This window comes from Centropristis striata, chromosome 24, assembly GCF_030273125.1.
Source record: "Centropristis striata isolate RG_2023a ecotype Rhode Island chromosome 24, C.striata_1.0, whole genome shotgun sequence".
NCBI classification, from domain to species: Eukaryota; Metazoa; Chordata; class Actinopteri; order Perciformes; family Serranidae; genus Centropristis; species Centropristis striata.
The window spans coordinates 12,816,918-12,840,837 of record NC_081540.1 but is presented as its reverse complement, the minus strand read 5'-3'; the positions used below and the strand labels follow the sequence as shown (position 1 = coordinate 12,840,837).

The following is a 23,920-nucleotide window of genomic DNA, read 5'->3' as shown; positions in this document are numbered from 1 at the left end:
ATTTTCTGCTTTTCTCCATTTTAAATCATATTAAAATGAATATTTTTTTAGGTTTTTGACTGACAAAGCAAGACATTTAAAACATCAGCTTGGACTATGAGGAACTGGGATGGACATTATATTTACTATTTGACATTTTATAAAGCAAACGATTAATTTAAGAAAAAGCATGAGCCTATTCGATACTGGCTGTAATTATTAATTGCATTCCTAGGAAATTGTAAGTTGTTTTGGGTATATTTAGTATAACTGTTTATTTTTTATTTTGGGAATACAATCACATGTATAAACACCTCTAATTTCATGCGCTTTATAAACGGTACTTTTATTTTTGTCGCGGCAGCCGGAAGTGTGCGTGGCTACGTGTAATTACCTTGACAGTAGTGAATAGTGCAGGGGAGTGGAGAGACGCTGGGAGAGGACTCAAACACTCACACACACTGACACACACACTCACACACACACACTCAACACGCACACTTGGAGGAAAAAGACGCACTAAAAGACGCACGAAGGTCAGCGGCTTTTTTTTTTTTTACTGATATTCTGCGCTTTTCTCTTTCTCTCTCTCAACAGCAGGAGAGAGAAAAAGTTTCCAGAAAGAGAGGAAGAGGAGAGGAGAGTCGCCCGGTTCGAGCACGCACAGACAAGCACGCGCTCTTTTGGCTTGTCTTTTTTGTCCTGGAAATAATTTTTCTTTCCTTGATTTTACATATTGTTTTTAAATTTTACGCGCCTCGCTCCTCGCCGGGGGATCCCTTCTGTGCGGGCTTTCCTTTTTTGCACAAATTCGCACCCCAGTGCTGTGTGTTGACAAACAGTGACAGAAGAAGGAGAAAGACAGAAAGAGGAATCGGACCAGGGCGGACCAAAAGGGGCCAAAAACTCACCAGGTAGGCACAATTAAACCCAGGTTTAATCCTGCATATTCCTTACCTGCTGCTGCTGCTTTTATCCTCAATTCTGTCATATTTGCAACCAAACAACCGCCTGTTATTGTCGGAATATTGTAGGAAATGCATGAAAGCCACATAGGATGTCTGTAAAACTCTGATAGGGGGTAACTGAGCACCACACACATGCTGTGAGTCTCTATTCGGCAAATATGGCATGAAAGCACCATAAATGTCAATTATAGTATAGCTAACCCGGCTGAATTCCATTAAACACTTACAACAAAGACTTAATTAATGTCATAGAAATAACATTAGAAATGACAAATACCTTAAAGCTCATTTTCAGCCCTCCACATGCACATTAAATGTATATGATGTGGATATTATAGGACTTAAAGTGCTACGAAAGGTGATTGTGTCATTGTAGATTCACTACTGAGCACCTTTGATAAGTTATGATAGGAATATTATGGGAATTATTATGTGATTTGTCTTGTCAATAGCTTGTGTGGAGAATTCATGTTATTTTTAGCTGCTTGAGAGTCATTTTTATTCATTTATTGTACTAACTATGGTGCTTTCAAGGACCAAGGACACTCAGTGTGAACGCCAGGTCATAGTGATGATCACAACGTTATTGCTTCAGGTTGAGAGATTTGGAAATTCCTCCTGAATCATAGTGAAATCAAAGGATTCCTCACTTTAGATAATCCTGGGCTGCAGCGTGGCACTTCACCTGGAAAACTACACATCAGCCTGTGTGTGTGTGTGTGTGTGTGTGTGTGTGTGCATGTGTAATCTAAGCGTGTGTGTACGTGTGTGCCATTGTGCCAGCGCACGCCTCTCTTCTCCAGGTGAAAAGCCAAACTCGCTCAACTCGCTTTTGTGAAGCAGGACTTCAATTAGAGCCTGCCATTCACAGCCGCCTATTACTCCCAGAACACACACACACACACACACACACACACACACGTCTCCTGTGATAAAACTGGAGTAAGATGGCAGGCTGTTAGATATCAGTCTTGAGAGTGTTTGTGCAGACGGCTGTTGAACTACAACACTGACAATAAGCTGCGTTATTGAAGCTATTTTCTCAGTGAAGTAAATTAATCCAGTTTCTATTTGCAGAAAAAAACACAGTGTGCTTCTTTTTGAAGCTGCAGGAATATTTCATTCTCCAGAAAGACATTTGTACCTGCAATACGCACACAGGAGTTCACACTGCAGCTAAATATAGTTATTCAATTCACACATCCTCACTTTATTGTGAAAAAAACTGCAGAAAAAGCCTTAAATGATAAAAGTGGCAGTTTGGCACAAATAATATATAATACAATAAACAATAAAGTACATTTCTTATCATATTAAGACTATTTTTTGCCACTGATATAATGATAATTAAAAGGGTATACTTGCATTATGATCCTTTATGATAGCAATGAACTTTTAATTATTAAGAATATTCAGAAATTGGACTTGGAACGTGAAGAAAAACTAATAAAATTTAGATATCCAAATAGAAAAACAATGAGTAAAAGGACAAAAACTGCACTTGAATAAACATTTCGCACAGAGATAATCCTTCATTTCTGTCTTTCTGCAGAGATAATAATAATAATAATGACTTTATTTATATAGAGCTTTTCAAAAAACAACTTATAAAGTGCTCGACACAGGAAAATACTAAATAAAAGTAGTAATTGATGCTATAATAGTGGCAATGATTTATTAGAAAACAGTAAAAACAAGTAAAGTAGTATGAACAAGAGTTTAGAGGCAGAGTATTGACAACACAAATTCTGCTGTTGTTATGGCATCATGTTGGCTATGACACATGACACACAACAGGAAGTATCATATGATATACGGACATTACACCACCATGTTTGGGGATAACCTAATTATCGACCTTGTGGCAACCTCTGTTAGCTGCAGTGTTGCATTTAAGTCTGCAGCAAATAAGTACTTTTAACAGTTTTGTCCTTGAATTATCATAAAATATAGAACTATGTTGTCAAAGAACCCAAGATGACACATTTATTGACCTTACTTTATCTGAACAACTGTCCTAAAACGATTTATCCATTTTTTGGTGATTAAAGATACAATATGTAACTTTTCCCACGATAAAAAAACGACCCGATCTTTGTGATGTATAAACTTAGAGAAATCTGTAGTTTTTAACAAGGTAACGGTCCGTTTGATCTGGTTGCCCTTTAAATGGCACCACAATCTTCAGCGTTGTGTTTGACTTTTTCATCCAGTTTTAACCACATTTTCTAGACACACTTTTTAAGTCTCGATTGATTGATTTTACTTATGGATTATCAGATACTGAGGATGAGTTGTAAAAGAACACTTGTTCCCAACATTTCCCGAGATGTTATAAGACAAAAAAAAAGACAACAAAAGACAAAAACAGAGCTAAACGATCCTGAAAACCCAAAAAGCATCACCACAACTATCTACAGAAGCAGCTAAAATATCACAAAGCAAAATTCATCATTAATAAGTTACCTTGTTCCATAGAATAGACCAAACCTGACCTCTATCTTATATTCATTCTTGAATTTTTATATTTTTCTCGACGTTTTGACTTTACCTGCAGTTTATTCCTACGATTAGCTGTCAAACCTCTATAAAAATCAGAACAGGATTAATGGAAATTACATTGGATCACCTCCTGTGAATAGGAATCTGAGTTTGTTGACACACTTAGATAACGTTCTTTTCAACGTTTTAACTATATTTTGACAAGATGAAGGATTTTAGTTGACGGACGTCTGGATCTTAAGTGATCAGAGAAACAAGCTGAGCAAACATCAGCATCCTCCTCGGTCCTGTGTCCACCAAACATCACTGAGAAACAATACATTTTGACGTGAAACTGCATTTTTCAGTATTTTAACTGGTTTTAATCAGCAGTTCTGTTTGTTTTGGAGAGGAGGAGACCTCTATGGATAATTCAGGGGGTGAAAACAACAACTCCCATGATCCCACGCTACTTCACAACATCACCAAACTCCATCGGTTGTTCACAGTTATCTCTGTATTGGTGATTTACTGAGGCCGTTCCGAACAGGTTTAAAACTACCTTGTGCCTGTTTCAAGCTTTCCCTTTTGGATGTAAATGGGACAGTGAAGTATGTGAAGCTCTGATAACTCATCCATCTGCAACTTTATTCAGAACTCAGCATTTCAGTGGTGCAATGTAACCTATTACATTTACTAATAATAAAAACCTCCATATTTCTTGTCCACCAGAGGGGAAATATCTTTTTTTTTTCTTCAGTTTTTACAGCTTTAGTTACTTTACAAACAAACATTATTTTTTTTATTTAATTCTATTTTCTCAGTCATTATTTCTAGAATTGGTTGACAGTGTAAAACATATATAATGTGTAATAATGGTAAATATTCTTTAATACAGTTATTTGTTAAGAAAGCAGCCCTCTGAGTACCTTAGCCATATATGTAATCAGTGAATTTTTCCTCTCTAAAATCAGTAATATTATGTGCATTAATTGCATTAATCTACCAACAGCATATAAAATATTTTGACTGTGACTAACCACAACTGTAAAATACTAAATAACAGTAAAAGCATCAATAACAATCCAATATATAATAATAAAACACTCACAGGGGTCTTTATTCAACATTATGAGTATGTTACCTTTAATACTTTAAGCTATTATGAACTCTTCTTATGTGGATATAACTTAGATTTGACCAAATATGATTCTGTTTTTCTCATCCATGATGAGACAAGTTGTTTTGTGTCTGCTTGAGTTGGTTGTGGCATCATCGATGCTCATGCTGCACGTGTAGAACTTCCTCTCTTGTGCATGACTTTATTTTCCCACAGTGATATTTTCACTGTGTCACCACTTTATTTTACAGCACTAACTCTGGTTGTAAATGCCACCACACACATTTGTCTTGACGCAGGTGATATAGATGGAAATTCAGCAGGTTGAGCTTCTGATAAAATTGTTCTCAGGAAATAACGAGCATATTTATAGATCTGACACTACCTATGTCCCAAACTTCTTATTTGTTTTACTTTTTTAGACTATTATAAATGTGGAAAACTCACAACCTTTAATTTAAGACTGTTTCTATTTCCAAAGCTGTCACATATAACACACAATATGTAGTCTTCTCTAGCTAGGGCTCTCTTAAATTAAAACAAGAACAAAAGAGTTTGGTAATGTAGTGATGCAGCATGGGATCATGGGAGTTGTTGTCTTCACCAGCAGAATTATCCACCGAGGTCTCCTGCTTACCAAAACCAACCGACTTGCTAAATACAAAAAAGAAAAATTTAGAATTAAGCAGTTTCACTTTAAAATCTGCATTTTTTAATGGAGTTTGGTGGACACAGGACATCAGAGGCCACAGGGTCAAGCTGCTGCTAACATGTGCTCAGCTTGTTTCTCTAATAACTTAAGATCCAGATGTTCGACCAATAAAAACTAATAAAAACCAAAATCTTAAAAGTGTATTGTAAAAATTTGGCTTAAAATTGGATAAGGAACTGTTTCCTTTAATGTTAGGTTTGAAAAATATTTGGAATTTCAGCTTACAATTCAACAAATAATTCATACAGAGGTCAGACATTTTCCTGCAGAAAAGTTACACATTGTACCTTTAATCAGCAACAATTCTTATCACTCTTTTTAGTATTTTTTAGGCAAAAATAATCTCCACTTCTGACTTAAAAAAAAAAAAAAAAGTTTTTAACCAGTATTTATTATAGGTCATTGAATTAAACTTGACAATTGTGTCACCTTGGACTTTTTTGAGGATAAAATTCAATATTTTCTGACCATTCATAGACAAACTAGTGAAAGCACTTCTCTGTTGCAGCCCTAAATACAAATATGCGGTGAACAGAGGTTGTTGATTTTGTTGCTTTTCTTATTACGAGTGCCGATTTGTTTGATTTGTATCCACAGTTTCTAGCTGAAAGTAGCAGAACGAAGCGGATTGATTAAATTATTAGCTTATTTGCTTAAATTTCAAATATATGCCTTGAAAAATGCTTCATTTCCAAAGCAATTATTGATATTGATGATTGTTATTATTGATAGGGTTGTGTGAATTGGCATATCACGATATCCAGAGTGAAACATCATGATGGAAGATGATATCGTTATAATTATTGATATAGAAGTAAGAACAAAGTCACAAAGATATGCTGGAAAAACCTAAGGAGAGCTGTCGTTTTGTGAATGCTAACAAAGGAATCGTTGTTTGAACGTGTTTAAGGGAGTTAGCTCAAAGTATGGATTATAAACCTGGGTACACACGTCACTTTTTTAGGACAGATTGAGTGTTTTGTTGCTCGTCTGGTCAAGAGATTTAAATGACAAACCATTGTGGTGTCTGCTAGCAGGTCTGTGACTGAGCAGGAGCTCTCTCAGCAGCAACAGTAGTAGTAGTAGTTGTAGTGGTAGTTGTGTTTGTAGTTGAAATCAGCGTCTCGTCTCAGGCAGCAGTCGTCATTTTCCCGACTCAGTCGGAGGCTGAGTCGAGGCCTGCCTGGCTCCCTGGGCTGAGGCTCTCCGGGCCTATTCTGGGCGAGGCGAGCCCACCACCTACACATCCTGCAGGGGTGGAGAGAGGCATGTGGTCCTCCCAGCAACCCGGGCCTGCTGACTGCCACTCCTCTGTGAGCTGGGCCTCCGCCGAGCCTCGCATGCACATAGGAAGAGTCGAGAACAAGCCTCCAATTTTTGCCTTTTTCTCAAATTTAAGGGCGGCAAGAGGCGAAATTTGGCACAGATCTGAGCGCGTCTTTGCTTTGTGAGTGCAGAGAGAGGAGGCAGAGTGAATGACAGCGAAGATAAATACTAATCTGACAGCTAAACATATCATTCAGAAAAGGTTTATTGACACAATTTGCCCTGGTGCATGTAGAGACTCAAAGAGAGGTTAACAGTAGATCACATGTTTTCAAGCAGAATATGGCATTGAACTGATTGTTATCTTGATTTCTCGTTTGAAATGTCAGAAAAAAAGAGGAAAATGTCCATTGCAGTTTCTCAAAGTCCAATGTGATGACTTGTTTTGTCCAAACCAAAAATATTCAGTTTATAATGACATAAAATACACAAAAGTAGAAAATATCCATATTTTAGAGGCTGAGAACAGCGTTTCCTGACATTTTTTGCATGAAAAATGACTTTATTCCAATTAATCGATCCAAATATCTGTCAATTTGACTCATTGATTAGGCAATTCATGATTACAGCTCTGTTACTCAGATGTCAAATCAAGTGTGAACATTTTTGGAAAGTTATGGAATTTGAAATACAAAATGTGTGGGAACCCTGGAAACACCATGTTTTATTACTATGTGAATTCAGCAGAATATTGCATGAAATTACTGCTCATTAATAGATCAATGCTCCACGTATAAGTGCAATAAACAGTTATTTTCTTTATCAGTTAATCTGCTGATTATTTTCTTGAATAATCAACCCCAGTTCCTCAAAGTCCAAGGTATTTTAAATATCTTGTTTTGTCAGTCCTTAACCAAAAGATATTCAATTTATATTACATAAAGCAGTGAGAAGCTGAAAATCTCCATATTTGAGAGGCTGAAAACAGCATTTTCTACCATTTCTTTAAGAAAAGCAACTGAAAAGTTAAGTGTAGGAACCCTGGAAAAAGCATGTTTGTTTACGATGTGCATTCAAGCAGAATACGACATGAAACGAATGCTCATTAGTAGATCAGTTCTCTGCAAGTATAAGAAATACAAAATTAGCTTTATGAAAATCAGCTTTGTAGTATTTTTGAACCCATGCGTTGAAGGAATGTCATTTCTAAAAAATCTTTCACCTGAAAGATGTAGATTACTGCACAGAGTTAAAGCTTGAATATGAAATACCTTTCTGGAACATTCAGGCTAAAAATGTGAGGCACTCATGCAACGTTTTCACGCACCTGCTGAGGCCTGATAACCTGCAAATCATGCACCTGCCAAGAATAAAATGCGCAGTCCAAATATAAGTCATGTACATGTTTCATAGAAAAAAGCCTTCATGTCAGTGTACAGTGGTGGTTTTGCTGCAGAATAAGGTCTGAGTGGAGAAAGGGTTTTTATTTTAAATGAATTCCCTTGTTTGCAGTCTTTATGCTAAGCTAAGCTAACAGGCTCCAGCTATATTTTCGCTATACTGAGAGGAGTCAATCTTCTAATCTAACTCTCAAGAAAGTAAACATTTTAAATGCAGTCTTGTTGACCTGTCGTGCGTCCTCCTTCAGGTATGGCGGCGGTGTTGCCGAGGACCCTGGGTGAGCTGCAGCTCTACCGGATCCTGCAGCGAGCGAACCTGCTCTACTACTACGAGGCCTTCATCCAGCAGGGCGGCGACGACGTGCAGCAGCTGTGCGAAGCCGGGGAGGAGGAGTTCCTGGAGATCATGGCCCTCGTCGGCATGGCGAGCAAGCCGCTGCACGTGCGGCGCCTGCAGAAAGCGCTGCGGGACTGGGTCACCAACCCGGCCATCTTCAACCAGCCGCTCACGTCGCTGCCCGTCTGCAGCATCCCCGTCTATAAACTGCCCGAGGGCTCGCCCACGCTGCTCAGCGGACAGGACCGAGCCAACACCGCCAGCGTCAAGATGCCCAAAGCAGTCGCCGCCGCCTGCTCCGACCCGGGGAAGCTGGATGTGGCGCGGGACAAAGTATCGGCCGGGTCGCCCCTGCAGGGCAGCAGCGAGGCTCGGTTCTGGTCGGGCCACAGCAACGACAGCGAGCACAGCCTGTCGCCGTCAGACCTCGGCTCCCCGTCCTCGCCGAGAGACGCGTTAGAGGCTCTAGACGCCGCCGCCGTCCAGTCTGTCCTGGAGTGTGTGGACAGGATGGCGCCGGGACTTCCTAAGACGGACTTAGCCGAGGTCAAAGAGCAGCTGAAGAACAACAAGAAACTGGCAAAGATGATCGGACACATCTTTGAAATGAGCGACGATGAGCCACGAAGGGAAGAGGAGATCCGAAAATACAGCGCCATCTACGGACGCTTTGACTCCAAGAGGAGGGACGGCAAACACTTGACGCTGCACGAGGTTGTCCACAAAAAGACAAAAAATCACATTAGTGCTTGACGAATGAAATTGTCCTTGAACTTGATGTGTTTTTGTAACTGTGCAGCTGACGGTGAACGAGGCGGCGGCCCAGCTGTGCATGCGGGACATGGCTCTGCTGACACGACGAGACGAGCTGTTCGGACTCGCCCGCCAGATTTCCAGAGAGGTCACCTACAAATACACCTACCGCACCAGCAAGTGAGTGACACTGCTCTGTCTGCTTTATGTTATTGTGTGCATAGAACGACAAAACCGTGCAAGGAAGAGAACAGAAATGCAGCTGAGACATCATGAAATCAGGCAGAATTATGGTACAGCCAAGGATAATCCATACGGCCTTATGGACGACCACTGAGAAGAATCCTTTAAAAATCCCTCACAATGAGTTTATTGATGCCAGTAACATTGAGATACGTAGCATTTTAGATACTGTTCGATGTGATTTGATTTCAGTTTTTCCAAACAAAATGTTTCCTGCCGTTCTCTTGAAAACAACTTTAAAACAATTTCATGCAAAAAAGTTATTTTGTGAATAAGCTGTGGTGTTTATTTTGAGAAGAGTTTTGTTCTCTGCTTACTGTAGAATAAATCCATTCCTCCATTATTCATGCCTGCTTTTAAAGTCTAAAGTCCTGAAATGTGTTTCCGGATGTTTCTGTGCAGGTCTCGCTGCGGAGACAGAGACGAGCCATCCCCTAAACGGATTAAAACAGAGGTAAGGTCAGCAGGCTGAAACGTTGCAGTCAGATTACAGCCGTGCAGTAGTTGCTGTTGCTAGTGCTTACTGAAATTCAAACATAGACATTCTGCGTCTTTATATGTGTTTTTCCAGTCGTTTCCATGAGTTGTTATTTGTCTGTTTGTGCCTCAGTGTGCAGGATGATATTTGTATCACCTCTATCTGCAGAGGGAGACAGTTTCTTTGTGCTCACCATCAATCTTCAATCTTGAAGAATCAGTCCAGTATTGAGGGAGAGCAATAATAATAATCTATATTATAATGGAATCAAGCAGGGCCACTGCACAACTTTAATGTGTGCCCACTAAAATTGCTTTTTTTTCACCTCGGACGGGCTCAGATTGTCACTTTGAATGTCTGAAACTCTCTGAACAGCAGTTTTCTTTCAAAGAACATGCTCTAGTTTAGGATTTCTTCTCCTCTTTGGCTGGTCCGATGGTCTGCAAGGTGCAGTAACAAACACTACACCACTTCAGCCTGTTGGTATCCAACAAACATAGTCTAAGGCAGAAACAGATCTTTTAGTATGTCAGAAACCGCAATATGAAACCAATAGTACGTGACTAACATACTGTTTCCGGTGAAATGTTACAGTGGGGCAGTTAAAAACATGAAAGATATTTACATATTTTCAGGTTTAGTTTTTCACAATGAGCGAGAAAACAGAGGTTTCTATTTTAGCTATTTTGTGAAAAAAGGGGAAAAATTGACTCTTAAAGGTGCAGCATGTCAATTTTATTGATATTGCGTCATAGTATTTTTTCTTTATTATTATTAATATTTTATTAATATCATTTTTGGTTCTATCTCTTATCCTATTTATTTATGGGATTTTTTTAATTCCAAAAAAATGTCTTCATTTTTTCTGGCTCTGAGGTTCAGATATTTTCATTGTATTGTTGTCTATTATGTTCATTTAAACGTCGTCAGAAATGTATACAATGGTTGTGACAAGGTTGAGTGTTGTTCAGAAAAACAAAACTTTTTGTCTCTGTACAGTTTTATTCCTAATTAACACTTAATAAAAAAGGTCCATGTCGCCAAATGCAGAGACTTTTGGTGCACCGAGACGTAATGTTAGCTTCGTGCCATCCTGTTCCTGTTTCAGTTGAAAGCGAGGTTTAAAAAGAACCAATCCTAACGCCAATGGTGTCATTATCCCATTTCCATTACATTTAGCATCAATTCAAAATGTTAAATTAAAGGAACAAACTTGTTGATTGCCACTTTAGATTTAAAGACGCAGCGCTGGCAGATGCTCTGTGTGCAGCTATCAGAAACAGAATGGACTCAGCCTTGAACAGAGTACAAAGCGATCTCTCAGCGTTCATCTCCTGACACACTTGGCTCTGAGAGTTTTTCTTTGAGCTCTGAATGGCTCCTCTCACTTTGTAAAACGATGATAGAAAACATGTGGCGACTGCAAACTCTGCAGGGATTTTAACCGACACGAAGCGCCGCAGATGCGTCGACACCTGCTCACAGAAGAAAACTATTCTGAGCTCCCAAAAAGGGAAATTCCTGCCAAATTCACTTTCAGGCCGCTCTTCTGCAGAATCAGAAAAACTCCCAAAAATCCCACCTTGTTTTATCAGCTGTTGTTTTATCAAAGGAAATGAAAATAATGTAGATGTTTCAAAATGATGTCGCTGATCTCATGTCACTATGTTAAAGTTACTATGATAAAAAGGTTGATATTATTTATGTGATACTTTCTCAAAATAGCAGTTACAAGAGCTTTTTAAAGTATGTATATTATGATATAGATATATGCATTAATTAATCATTTAAACAAATAATAGTAAACAGTGTAGTAAAAATTTGATTACAAGAAAAAGCAAATTTAAAAACTATTTGAAAGAAAAGATGACGCAGTTAACATTAAATAAAACAACTAGAATAATATATGAAGTACTGATAATAGAACAAACCAGCAAATTCATTTCATTTACATTCAACAGATTTTTTTAAACTAACTAGCATCAGAAGATTTTTATTTTTTTGATCACATTCAAGAATTACATTTTGGTGTTAAAAGAAGATATGATGCTGTTCATCTTCCCGGGTTGTTTTTTTTTCTTCTTCTTTTCTGGTAGTTTAATATATCATATTATGACTATTATTATGTGCATTTTTATTTTGTTTTATTTTATTTTTATTTTGTTTTATTTTACTTTATTTATCCCTCTTTTTTTAAATAATTCTTTTGCCTTTTTTCTTAGATTTTATTATTTTTATTATTATTACTATTATTATTATATTTATATTATTAATAAATCATTTTTTATTTGATATATGTTATCACTGTAGAAATATTTATTTATTTACATTAACATATCCAGAATTTGGCATTTTTGGCACCAAAAAATTAAATAAACAATAATAAGTAAACAACAAACAAAACAATAAACTCCTCTTTTATTTAGTTATCCCTCCAGAACTTCCAGCAACAGTACAGTGGACACATCTTAAGTTTCCTCAAAACCTGACCTATTACTCTACTGTTCTGTTACAAAGAGTTAAATAAGGAGAAAACTAATCAGGACTTTATTTCTGTTTGTTTTTGACGCATTCAGGAGAACTTCTTCGACATCCAGGAGGCGCTGCAGGCCATCCACATGAGGCAGGAGATGCTGAGGGAGCAGCTGGCCTGCGCCAAGTCGAAAGGAGAAGAAACTGTTGGGCGAAATCTGCAGGTAGGCAGACCAATCAAATGAAATAGTCGAAGCGGTTGCTGGTAATTTTGTTAGAATGTGTACACAGTCTTCTGTTAAAGTCCGTGTTTCTATGAATTTTTGTCACGTGACCGTTCGTCTCGAATGAATCAATCTTTGCTTCACAGTGTAGTCAAGGAGCACAGAATTTAATATTTTTTACAAGATCTGATTAGTGCAAATACTCAATTTTAGGCAGATTTTTAAACAAGACTAAAGTGATTTTGATAAAATATAACTTATTATTATTCTGGACAGAAGAGTTTGTCACACATGATGCATTCGATTACTGTCAGAAAGTTGATTATCGTACAATAATTACTGTTTCTACAGATTCGTCTATGATAATTAGTGTAATTTGGGCAATTTTTTAAAACAAATCATTTTTATTTTAGGTTTCAGAGCGTTAAAAGCCTCAGTGTTAGTTGGTTAGAGTTGGTTTCCCCTTCAGGAAAAAATAGCAACAAATATCATTGCTTTAATTCTGCGAAGCCATTTAAAACAACGCTAAATTTAAAAGAGACTAACACACAACCTACGTCATCAGCCCTGTTTTTTTCTCAGCAGCAGACATGGCGACAGATTTCCATGTCAGCAGATGTTTGTGGCAGCAGGATCCAGTTTGATCCCAGTAATGTTCTTTATTGGTTTCCAATGCCTCTGCTGCTGTGGCTTGTTCCTAATTAGAGCCGGAGTGTAGGAGGAGAGCTTTATGATAACTCATTAGCAAGAAAACATGCTCATGTGAACCGTTTGTGGAAAACCAATGCGCCTTCACTTCTTCATGTGTGATCATGTGTACATATGCCGGTTCACCCGTCTCGTCATTTTGATGTGATTTCTCAGAAATCGTACTCAGAAGAAGAAAAAGAAGAGATTTCATGGCTGCGTTCACACCGCAGGCCCTCTGCACTGCTGCTCCCATCAGCCTGTGTGAGGATGTGGAGCATGTCCCGTAATAATCTGAGCTGACAGTGATGTGCAGACTGACATTAAGATGTTTTTATTCCTGCACATTTCTATGAAACTAAGGTGTCAACAAATGTTTGTCAGTCTTCACTTTATTCGTCCTCCGTGTTAACGCTCAATGGCGGCCTGCAGCTGGAGTTATAATTCTCAAGGCTGCATGCAGGACCGCTCACATAGTTTCCTTTGTACTTTTGTGAGGACTAAAGAAAAGCTTGATTAGGTCCAGTCAGATGTCTGAGAGGATTTTGAAGCTCTGTGGGTAAATATGACACCAAATACAAAAAAAATCGCCACGTTTGGATTTTTACTCCAATTTGCCAAATCCACCGTTTATTGTCGAAAGAAACTGTAAAAACAGGCATTATTGTCAGAACAGTCCTTGAACAGATCATAAGTTAAATGTTTCTGTGAGAAAAATATCCAAAACAAAGCCTAAAAATGTCATATTTCTGTCAAAATCACTTTATTCTACATGACTCATTTAAAAAATCGCCAAAAATAAACCATGTGGAATAACTAGATCCTATTAAAAGCATTATATTCTGCTCCTCAGTGACACTGTGAATCCATGATTGATTCTGCTGAGATGAACGGTCACATGACAAATATTCACTGAAAATCTGTTTACACAGACCAGAGAGGAGAGGACAGGAGAGGTTGTAAGTGGAAGTTGGAAAAATAGTTCAATATATATAGCATATGGAGACCAAATTTTTATTTATTAATTTTTTAATTCATGGCACTTGTGGGCACTTGGAAAAGTGTTGTTTAATTAATTAAATTTTATTCCAATTTAAAAGAAGAAAAAAAAAAAGAAATTTAACTGGTGTTTTTTTGTTTTTGTTTGATATATGTCATTATAACAGCTTTTCTGCACTGCAAAATAAATAGGAAGAAGAAAATGTAACTGCTTTAACTGACTTTTAAATTTAAAATTCTGTAAATGCAATGACTGGAATTGTTCAGTTTGTCCTAAACTATGAGTCCTTAATAAAGTCCTTGTTTGTGTCCATCAGATGCAGCTGGAGCGTCTCCTGGCCAGGCAGATGGAGATCCTGCAGGACGCCGCCGTCCAGGAGCGACTGCAGGCTCTGGACTGGAGGATCCCCCCCGCCGCCTTAAAGTACCTCAACGACGCCCAGAACACCAACGGAGCCGCCGTGGACGCCAGCAGAGACAACCAAGGTATGAGGCATGAGGAGACGGTGGAGAGGAGTTTAAATGCTGGTTAAAAAAATAATTTTACTGACAAAAACAGTTTTTGTTTCAGCGCAAAATCAGCCCTGAATAATGTGTCATCTTTAAGTTGTTGTATCGGAAGTTACAAAAATCAAAAATACTGCTTGATTAATTAATCAGTATCTCATTAGATGCATGAGAAAATAATAAAAACAAATATATAGACATTAATTCCTTGTTAAAATGGGTTATAAATTGATATTTTTTTATTTGTCTATTATTATTTATCTTATTAATTCCCCTATTTGTTTAATTTCCTATTTAATTCTTCAGTTTATTTGTATTAACTTTTAAATGAATGAATTTGTATTTGTTTTTATTTTTTTAGATGCATAATAATAATAATAATGATAATAATACATCAGACTACATAGCAATTTTCAAAATTCTGAAAGACACTTTACAAGCAGTAAACAAAAACAAATAATATTCCAGAAATAAATACATTAAGTAAAATTAATAGGTGGAGAAAAATGAAAAATACATTTTAAAATATTTTTTTAAATAGAAAAAATAATACATTTTAAAAATAATAATTACATTTGAATGAAAAATTCATTTTAGAATTGTTAAAAATAAATTCGAAAATATCTTAATAAATGAAAAGGATATTTCAAATATTATCAATTAATTAATGCCTACATTTATTTTTAATATTATTTTGGTAATGTAATAGCACATTTATTTATAGAGTCATTTATTTACTTAAATGTAACTTTGGCAGAAAATTCCTGAAAATATTTCTGGTAAAACGTTCACGTTTGTTTGGACGTGTTTTTGGCCGAGTTGTTTTTGGCTCAGTGCTGCCCCGAGTGTCCAATCATGATGTGGTTGCAAAAAAAACAAAAACAAACAAAGCCTAAAGTGATATTTTTTGGAGAGTATTTCATGTCGTAAAAGCCACTGGATGTGTATGTGGCCTATAGGTGCTGATTTTTAACACCCAGCCGTGGCAGCTGTCACTTCTTTATCTCAAACACAGAAGAAGAAGAGAGAGCGAGAAAAAAAACATCATTATTCAGAATCTTACTTCTCCTCCGGGCCTCATCTCATTTTCATCCCTTTCCTCCTTCACCCACTCCCGACAGCTCATTATATCGCTGTTCCCACAAATCCCACAATGCACCTGTAATTATCACGCCCACGCCTGTTTACCTCCAGCCAGTTGCCTGGAGGGGGGCGTCTCTCTCTCTCTTTCTCTCTCTCTCTCTCTCTCTCTCCTCCCCCTCTTCTTCTCTGCTTTCTTTCCTCTTTTTCGACTTCTTCTCCCTTTTCTTTTTTCCTCCCTGTCATTTGTCATTTCTTTTCTTCTCCTTCTTCTTCTCTGCCTGTCCAAACCTCCCTCTCCTCCCACAGTTTTTTTTTTATTTTATCCTGTATTTTCCTGTTTATGTCTCTCTTATTCACCATTTTCTCTGCTTTTTCTTTTCTTCTTCCCTTTTTTTTTAAATCCCTCCACTGCGCAAATGTTTCTTATTATGCACATTATGCTCGGCTTAATGAAGAAAATATCATTATTTTTTTTATTTGTTCTTTTTTTATTCTGTTTTCATTTATTTTTTAAATTCTTAACATACTGTGAAATAATACAAAAAACAAGCAGTACACAGCAAACAGCAAACATAAAGAAATGTTGAAAAAATACACAAATAAATAAATAAATGGAATCATACATTTTAAATAAATATAAAATGACCATATCCATAAAATAAATAGATGCATGCAAAAATAATAAATAAATACAAAAGGGATATGCTACATTTTAGCAGTTAATTGCCTTTATATTTATTTTTATTTAGCTTAGTTTACTATAATTACTCCTTTTCTTTTTCTGGCTCTTAACTGTTTCTTTTCTTCTTTTTTGTATTTTTTTTAAAATCTTGTTATCAGATGGTCAATAATCTGTGAAGCTCTTTGAACTGCACTAACTTGTATGAAAGGTGTTTTAGAAATTGTTTGATTGATAAATATTTATTTATACTAAAAAAGCCATAACCATTGAAACTAGTTTGATAATAAGCAGTTTACATGTTTGGTTGCACCACCAAGATGTGAGGTTCAGTTTAGCTACTCTGGCATAAAGTCCTATTAACTTAAATATTGTTGCAGAAAATTGCCTATGGTGTTGCCTCTGCAGTACGGCAGCGTAGAAATCTGATACAGTTTGGGAGGAATTTGGGACATGCATATTTTCACTGGTAAAAACCTTAAATGTACAACGTACTAGTGTGCATGTAAAGTTAAAAAACAATCTGTAAAATGAAGAATTTCTTTCTGTTATCAGTATTAAAAATAGAGGAAATGCAGATAAATCTCCCGCCTTTCTCTCTCTCTCTTTGTTCCTGATGTTCATGCTCTCAGAGGGGATAAAAGACAAACACAAGGGATCTGCAGCTTCACTCACACAAACACACTCTGTTACCACTGGGAATACTCAACATGTACTGTGGAACAAAGCCAGTGTTAAAACAACATCTGGGCTCATGTTTACTTTCATTGAACAGGATGTATGTATCGAGGCAAGCATTAGGAATAACTTTTGTGTTTCTGTCTGTTTCTTTCGCCTCTCAGACGAACGACCAATCAACTTGCGCGTGGTGAGTCAGAACATGCAGGAAGGCGACCTCCCATTGGGCAAGCAATTAGCCAATGAACTGAAGCGCCATCACAACCACAACAACAACAACAACAACAACACAGACGAGACCAAAACACCAGCAACAGGTTTGTGATGTTGTGACAACATTTAGCTGATGCTGTGAGCTGTGACCCTCCAGGGTTTTAACAAAGTAGGTCAAGGGTCAAAGGTCGTGCTGAAAAACAAACTGAAAATTTCCAGCATCAAATTTGTTCTGTGGTCAAAACTTTGTGAGTTCCTATGAATATATGTTAATAATACAAAAAATAAATGAACTGAAAATAACTAAATATATAAGTAATAAAAAAGGAAAGCATAATAATCTAAATAAATAACTCTAAGAATAAAATATAGTCCACACTAGAGTATTCTAATTCAACTCCAACTTACATTAGAATACTCTGTATTACTGTTATGATTATTATATAATATATAAAATGATGATACAAATTTGAAAAATGTATAAAATTCTGTCACATACATATATGTTTTATATTGTTTGTATTATTATTATTAATATTTGTTTTTTTAGGTAAGGGCATATTAGATGAATAAATAAAACAAAACGGATAAATACATTTGGTAAAAATATAAAGCAAAGTAATAATAATAAATAAAATATGAGTATTAAATTAATCAATGAAACAATAATCTATCAATCACATACATAAGTAAATAAAATTAAGAAAACACATTTTAAATGAGAAGTGCTTCCTGTTCCGACCAATAGAAACCAGTGAAACCAGTTTGACTTTTAGATTGAAATTCTGAGACATGAAGAAACGATCAGGAGGAGGAGCTTCCTGGTTCCCTGTTCTTAGTTTTGGGCTGTTTTTTGAATGAGGTTTGGTTGATGAGTAATGAAATCAGAGCAGCCATTTATTTTCTTTATATTAGATTCATTATAAACCTCTATGCTGACAATACCCTCCTCTATTTTTGTCTTGATCTTCAGAAAACGGGACGTCGCAGCGAGCGTCCAGCAACGCAGAAAAGAAGACCATCAAGTCAGAGCCGGAAGACTCCACATAGTGCCTCCCGCCCCGACTCCCCCACTTTGTACCCACCCCCAATTCATTCTACTCACACTTGACAGTATGCATTTATTACCCGTCAATAGATACTAAGCAAGCACAGACACAGTAGAGCCTTAACAACCAATGTTGCCTCATGAATAGCATTTATTTTTCTTTGATTTAGTCTTTTTCTGTTTTTTGTTTTTTAAAGGTATTTGCCAAAGCACCTAGAGAGCATGTCGAGGAGCCGCTCAGTGCTCTGCAGGTCTTTGTCTGTTGATTAATTGTACACGTTAGATGTACATGTAATTTAAGAGTGATCCGTTTGTTTACTCTTTACCTCTGCCTGGGTGTTATATTTGTTGCTTTCTTCAGACAGCCAGGCTGCAGGCTGTGACGCCGGGGCTGAGTCGTAACTCAAACGCAGATTCAGAGATGAGATAAAAGCGGAAATGTTGGCTGCGTTGTTGCACGTCTTCATCCCGAACATGTAGCCGATGTTTAAAGGCCTTCTTTGCTCATTTGCACCTTAAAACTGAAGCTGCAGATGCTGCCAATATCCAAGGTAAAAGCTTCAATTCCAAAAGTATTTCATATCCCTCAGACGTTTAGCAACATTAACAGTGCTGCGCCAGAGATGGACTGAAATATCTCGATAATTATTGGATGGATTTGCAGAAAATTCTGAAAAGACATTCATAGTTCCCTGATCATTTAACCTTATCACTTCGGTGATCCTCTGCCTTTTTCTTCTAGCCCCAACCTTCAGGTTTAGAGGAAAATATCTGCACTACTATTGAATAATTTGAACAAAGTTTAGTAAAGAAATTCAAGTCATTCACAACATGAATTTTACAAGTTTTGGTGATCCCTTAACCCTTTAAACCCCACCATCAGCCAGCAGACACCTATTGATAAATATTCACTGTAAATCTGTTTACACAGAGCAGAGAGGAGAGGACAGGACAGGAGAGGCTGTAAAAATGAAAATAGTTCAATATGTATAGTATGGGGAGACCCATTTTCCCCCTATTTTCAAGAAACGTAGGCAACTGGAAAAAATAATAATTTTAAGAGTAATTTAAGTAAGTTGTTTTTTATTTTTATGTTTTTTAATGATTGATGTCATTATAACTGTGTTATTCTGCACAAAAGACATTTTTGAGTTGTTCCCACTTCTAGCCATGATTGTGCTGATTCCACAGAGCTGCAGGACTTTATATAGATTGTATATATTGCAGTGAAATACAAGACCAGTAGTAGTAAAATGTAAAAAGAGCAAAAAACGCCCTGAAACAGCTTTTTGGGGTTCAGAGGGTTAAGGTCTCATAAAGCATCTAGACATACCAAACACTCCCTAACTTTTAGATTTAGACGAGAACTGTCTTCACACTCCATTTCCATGACTTTCCAAGGCAACTAGAGTTCTTGTGTGCAACAAGACGATCTAAACCAGCAATAGCCAAAGATTTAGCAGCATTCGGCTGGTGGCTTATTGTCATTTCTCTGGCCGCAGCCCCGCGTCTTCTGAGCCTCCGTCTTTCTCCCAAATCTAACATAGGCGTCTGCATTTGTACTGTAACTCCGAGGTGTAAAAGTACTGTAGGGAGATTGAGTTAGGACTCAGCCTCTTCAGCAGGTTCGTTTTCTTTTTGTGTCATTCACTTCAAATGGGAAAACAGGAGAGGTGGGATTAATCCTTCGTTCCTCGCTCTTGTCTCGTGTATATTTATGGAAGGTAATTTAAGTAGAGGATGTATAGGAGCTGTTGTGGAGTAACAGCAGGGGACCTCTGTCATTCGTCTCGGTAGGATGGCTGGGCTGGCACGCCGGAGGCCGAGCTAATTGGTTCATTTCACTTTGTAATTTAGCAAAACACTGCTGTTGAGGCGAAGCCACACATCTGCAAACAGGGAGTATTTCAGGAAGAAACATGCCTGTGAGTGTTTTTTTAGCAATGATCCAACAGCAGAAATTGACTCAGTATATAAACTTTCACCTGAAGGCAGAGTGTTAAAGATTGCAGGTATGTGTTTTTTTATCAACAGCAGCAAAAAAGCAAAATGTATTGCTGTTCCTCTTGGAGCGGCACCCTGGGGTCTGTAAATAGTACCGTAATAACAAATAGTGCTAGCCTAATCTCTCAACCAGGGTTTTCCTTTGTCAAGTGTAACTTTGCTGTAGATTTCTCGGTGTCAATACAGTGTTTATGTATGTAGAGCAAAAAGAAAAAAATTTAAGTGTCATTGAGGAAAAAAATTACAAGTGTGAAAGTGTCTGGTATATAAAAAAAACATGCTTTACATGATGATAATGTTGATTAGCCTTAGCTCTTAACAGTGTTTAATCCACCTGTGATGGCCATCAGTGCATATTTCAAAGATGTGTTTTTGCTGTTTAGCGGTAGATACATAACAAATAAGTGTTCACTGTGTTTTTACGTGTTCGCCACACTGTGTAAATACGTCTGTTTGGTCCAAGATGATGATAATGTCCAGACAATTTGGTCTAACTCCCCTTTCCCCAAAACTCCCTGCAGATAGTTTAGTCCCACTCAGCGTAACGGCAGACCAATGCAATATTTATGTAAGTAACAAGTCTATTTGCATACTCCATTTTGTTATGTGCTCAGTAACTGTACGTCTGTCATGAACTTCAAGGGTGGGAATTCACCTGCAGCTTGGTTTGTGTCGTCCAACTTTAAGTGTATTTTAAAGACAATGAGCTCTTTTCGTGGAGGTTGTTTCGAGCGAGGATTTGTCCTTGATCTGGAGAATTCTGGGAGATAAAGCCATCGTGGTTTTTGGGGACAGATAATGTTTTCGTCTCCGGTCCTCTTGGCTCAAACACTGTCTGAGTTTGTGTGACTGTTGTACGATGTTTCAGAGATTAGCGCATGTCTGACCGGCCGTCTCACTGATCACCGTTCTCCTCACTGTTTATTGTAAAGTGATAGATTAGGCTTCACCTAGTTATGCACCTGTTTTTTAAACACTAATATATTTTATTTGTTATACAGCACATAAACATTAAACTTTATTTTTTTGAACTCTATTGTGAGGTGCGTTCTGTGATTAATAGCTTCTTCAACTGAATCCTGGCTGGAAAAAAGAAGCCGGGGACTCGAGTCACACTGAAGTCGCAATTTGAAGACATGACTAACTTTAACCCTCTGGGCTCACTATAATTTATACCCTTTCAGACCCTTCGGGCTGAAAATGTCCACTCCCAAAAAAACGCTATAAAAACATTACAGATTAATATTTTTTCTACTTTTTTTCTGCATAAACCTCTTAAATTACTTCAGCCCTGCTCAAAATTACCAAATATTTAAACATTTTGGGCATTTTAACCCTTTATATGCCTGTTTGATTGCATGATGTCACTGATGTTTTTTATGGGGAAAAAAATAAAAAATGATTTTTGGCTTGGGCATTGTTTCTTATCACAGTCATGGCTATGTCAAAGATTAAAAACAAAATTGATTTTGATGCATTTTTAGGTTTTGTGTAGGGTCAGATTTAGAATGTGAAAACCCCTTTCTTTGAAAAACAGTGACATCATGTAATAAAACTGGCATTTAAAGAGTCAAAATCCACACAATGATTGAATGTTTGGTCATTTTGAGCAGGGCGGAAGTTGTTTAAGGGGTTTATGCAGGAAAAAGTAGAAAAAAAATATTAATCTGTAAAGTTTTTATAGCATTTTTTTTGGAAGTTGACATTTTTAGCCCGAAGGGTCTGAAAGGGTAGTAACTCTGTACACAGTGTATTATAGACCCATTAGAAAAATTGAAATTTTAATTACAAAATATATCAAGAAAAAAAACCTTCATTTGCAGTATCACAGCCAAAATTATTGCCAAACAAAAGTGAAAAATGACAAATATGGCTGAAAATGTCCCTATAGTACCAGAGGGTTAATAAAAGACTCGACTCCACTCGACCTTGACATGAAACAGATGACTCAAAAGGACCTGACTCAATTGTATTATTATATATTCATGACATGTGTGGGCACTTGGAAAAATGTTGTATGTATAAATTCCATTTTATTCCAATTTTGAGAGAAATTAAATCTGTTTATACAGATCAGAGAGGAGAGGAAATGAGAGCCTGTAAATTAGAAATATTTCTATTTGAATAATATGTGGAGACCAATTTCCCCCAGTATTCATGACACTTGTGGGCAGTTGAAAAGGTGTTTTTATAAGAATTCCGTTTTATTCCAATTTCAGAAAAAGGTTTTTCCTTTTTTTTTTTTTAAATGATTTCTGTCATTTAAACTGTTATTCTGCACAAAATACTTTTTTTTGAGTTGTTCCCACTTCCTGTCATGATTGTGTTTATTCCAAAGAGCTGCAGGAATTATATTTTATATATTGCAGTGAAAAACAAGACCAGTAGTGATAAAATGTAAAAAGAGCACAAAAAAAACCCACTTTCAGAAGAAAAAAATTGTAAAAATCAGAATTTGACTTGACTTGCTTGAATTCTAACCACAGTAACCTCACTTCATGTGTGACTTATTCCCACATTTGCTGCTTTGACACATTCATCATCCAATAACAACTGTGAACGTGCCTTTGAGCAAGGCAGGGAGAGCCCAGCCTCTCTCTCTCTCTCCCTGAGATAATCTGTGTGTGAATGCAGAGCAGGGTGGAGCTGCAAAAAAGTGCTTAGTAATCGTAGCAAAGATTGGTCAAAAAGAGATGGGTTGAAAGTGGAGATAGTACAGCTTCCTTTTAAGGAGCTTCTCTATCCTCTCTTCTTCTTCTTCTTCTCTTCTTCTTCTAGTCTTTTTTGTGTTGTTGTACAGAGATGAATCCCGGCGCAGGCCCATTTGCATCAGCGTCACATCAACACATTGTGAAACTGGCTGATGAGTCACTCTGACGCAGGTCCTTTTCACATACCTCCCGTCATCCTCTCCCTCTCTCTCTCCCTCTCTCTGTCTCTCTCTCTCTTTCCACTCCCCCCTTCACACACACACACACACACAGACAGATTTTCTCTGGAGAGCAGCTCAGCTCATGAACACCCTTTGCCGGTCGCCCTGCTCGGCACTCAAACAGCGCCGCCCCTCCCCTTCCCTGTCCTCCTCCTCATCCTCCTCCTCCTCCAGTGCAAGTCACTGATGATGATGTGTTGCCGTGGCAACGGCCGGAGGTGGGCGGGCTCCACAGGCGGTGGGCGGAAGCCAGCCGCTAAGCAGCGTGGGAGTGATCTGCCGAGCGCACCCATCACCCTCATTTTGAAAGGAGCATGAGGCTGACTGCTTCTGAGAAGGTGTGGGTGTTGGTGAATTATCGCCTCTCCTCCCTGCAGCTTCGTTAGGGATCGTCTTGTTTGTCTCCCTTCCTTCCTTCCTTCCTTCCTTTGTTTTCTGCTTTTTCTGCTGCATGCAGAGAAAAGCGCAGCTGCTCACGGGGGAATTTCTGCGCAAAATTAAACTTTGAGAGCACGCTGTTAGTTTGAAAAAGTGGCATTTTTCACACTTATTTTTACATCAAAGTCTCTCAAGGAAGACTCTTGACATCCAGAAGTGATTAAAGGTGATTAAAATCACCATTGAACTCCTCTAAACTGATAATTTACTATTTCAGAT

At 37.5% G+C, this 23,920-nt stretch overlaps 1 protein-coding gene across 1 annotated transcript; it reads left to right on the top strand.

The window, feature by feature from the left end:
• Positions 1 to 540: 540 nt before the first annotated feature.
• nab1b (NGFI-A binding protein 1b (EGR1 binding protein 1)) lies at positions 541 to 21,367 on the top strand. The gene is made up of 8 exons (XM_059328267.1): positions 541 to 893; positions 8,175 to 8,977; positions 9,063 to 9,196; positions 9,662 to 9,713; positions 12,314 to 12,433; positions 14,437 to 14,605; positions 17,231 to 17,383; positions 18,253 to 21,367. Exons 2-8 carry the CDS (start codon positions 8,177 to 8,179, stop codon positions 18,327 to 18,329), a joined length of 1,506 nt encoding a protein of 501 aa, XP_059184250.1. The 5' UTR covers positions 541 to 893; positions 8,175 to 8,176; the 3' UTR covers positions 18,330 to 21,367.
• The last annotated feature ends 2,553 nt before the right edge of the window (positions 21,368 to 23,920 follow it).

What these genes read in the sequence shown, in the direction of transcription:
- nab1b (XM_059328267.1), top strand. Translation starts at nt 8,177, where the DNA reads ATGGCGGCGGTGTTGCCGAGGACCCTGGGTGAGCTGCAGCTCTACCGG. An exon ending in CTGTTGGGCGAAATCTGCAG is followed by an intron (nt 12,434 to 14,436) that starts GTAGGCAGACCA and finishes TGTGTCCATCAG; the next exon opens with ATGCAGCTGGAGCGTCTCCT. An exon ending in GACCAAAACACCAGCAACAG is followed by an intron (nt 17,384 to 18,252) that starts GTTTGTGATGTT and finishes CTTGATCTTCAG; the next exon opens with AAAACGGGACGTCGCAGCGA.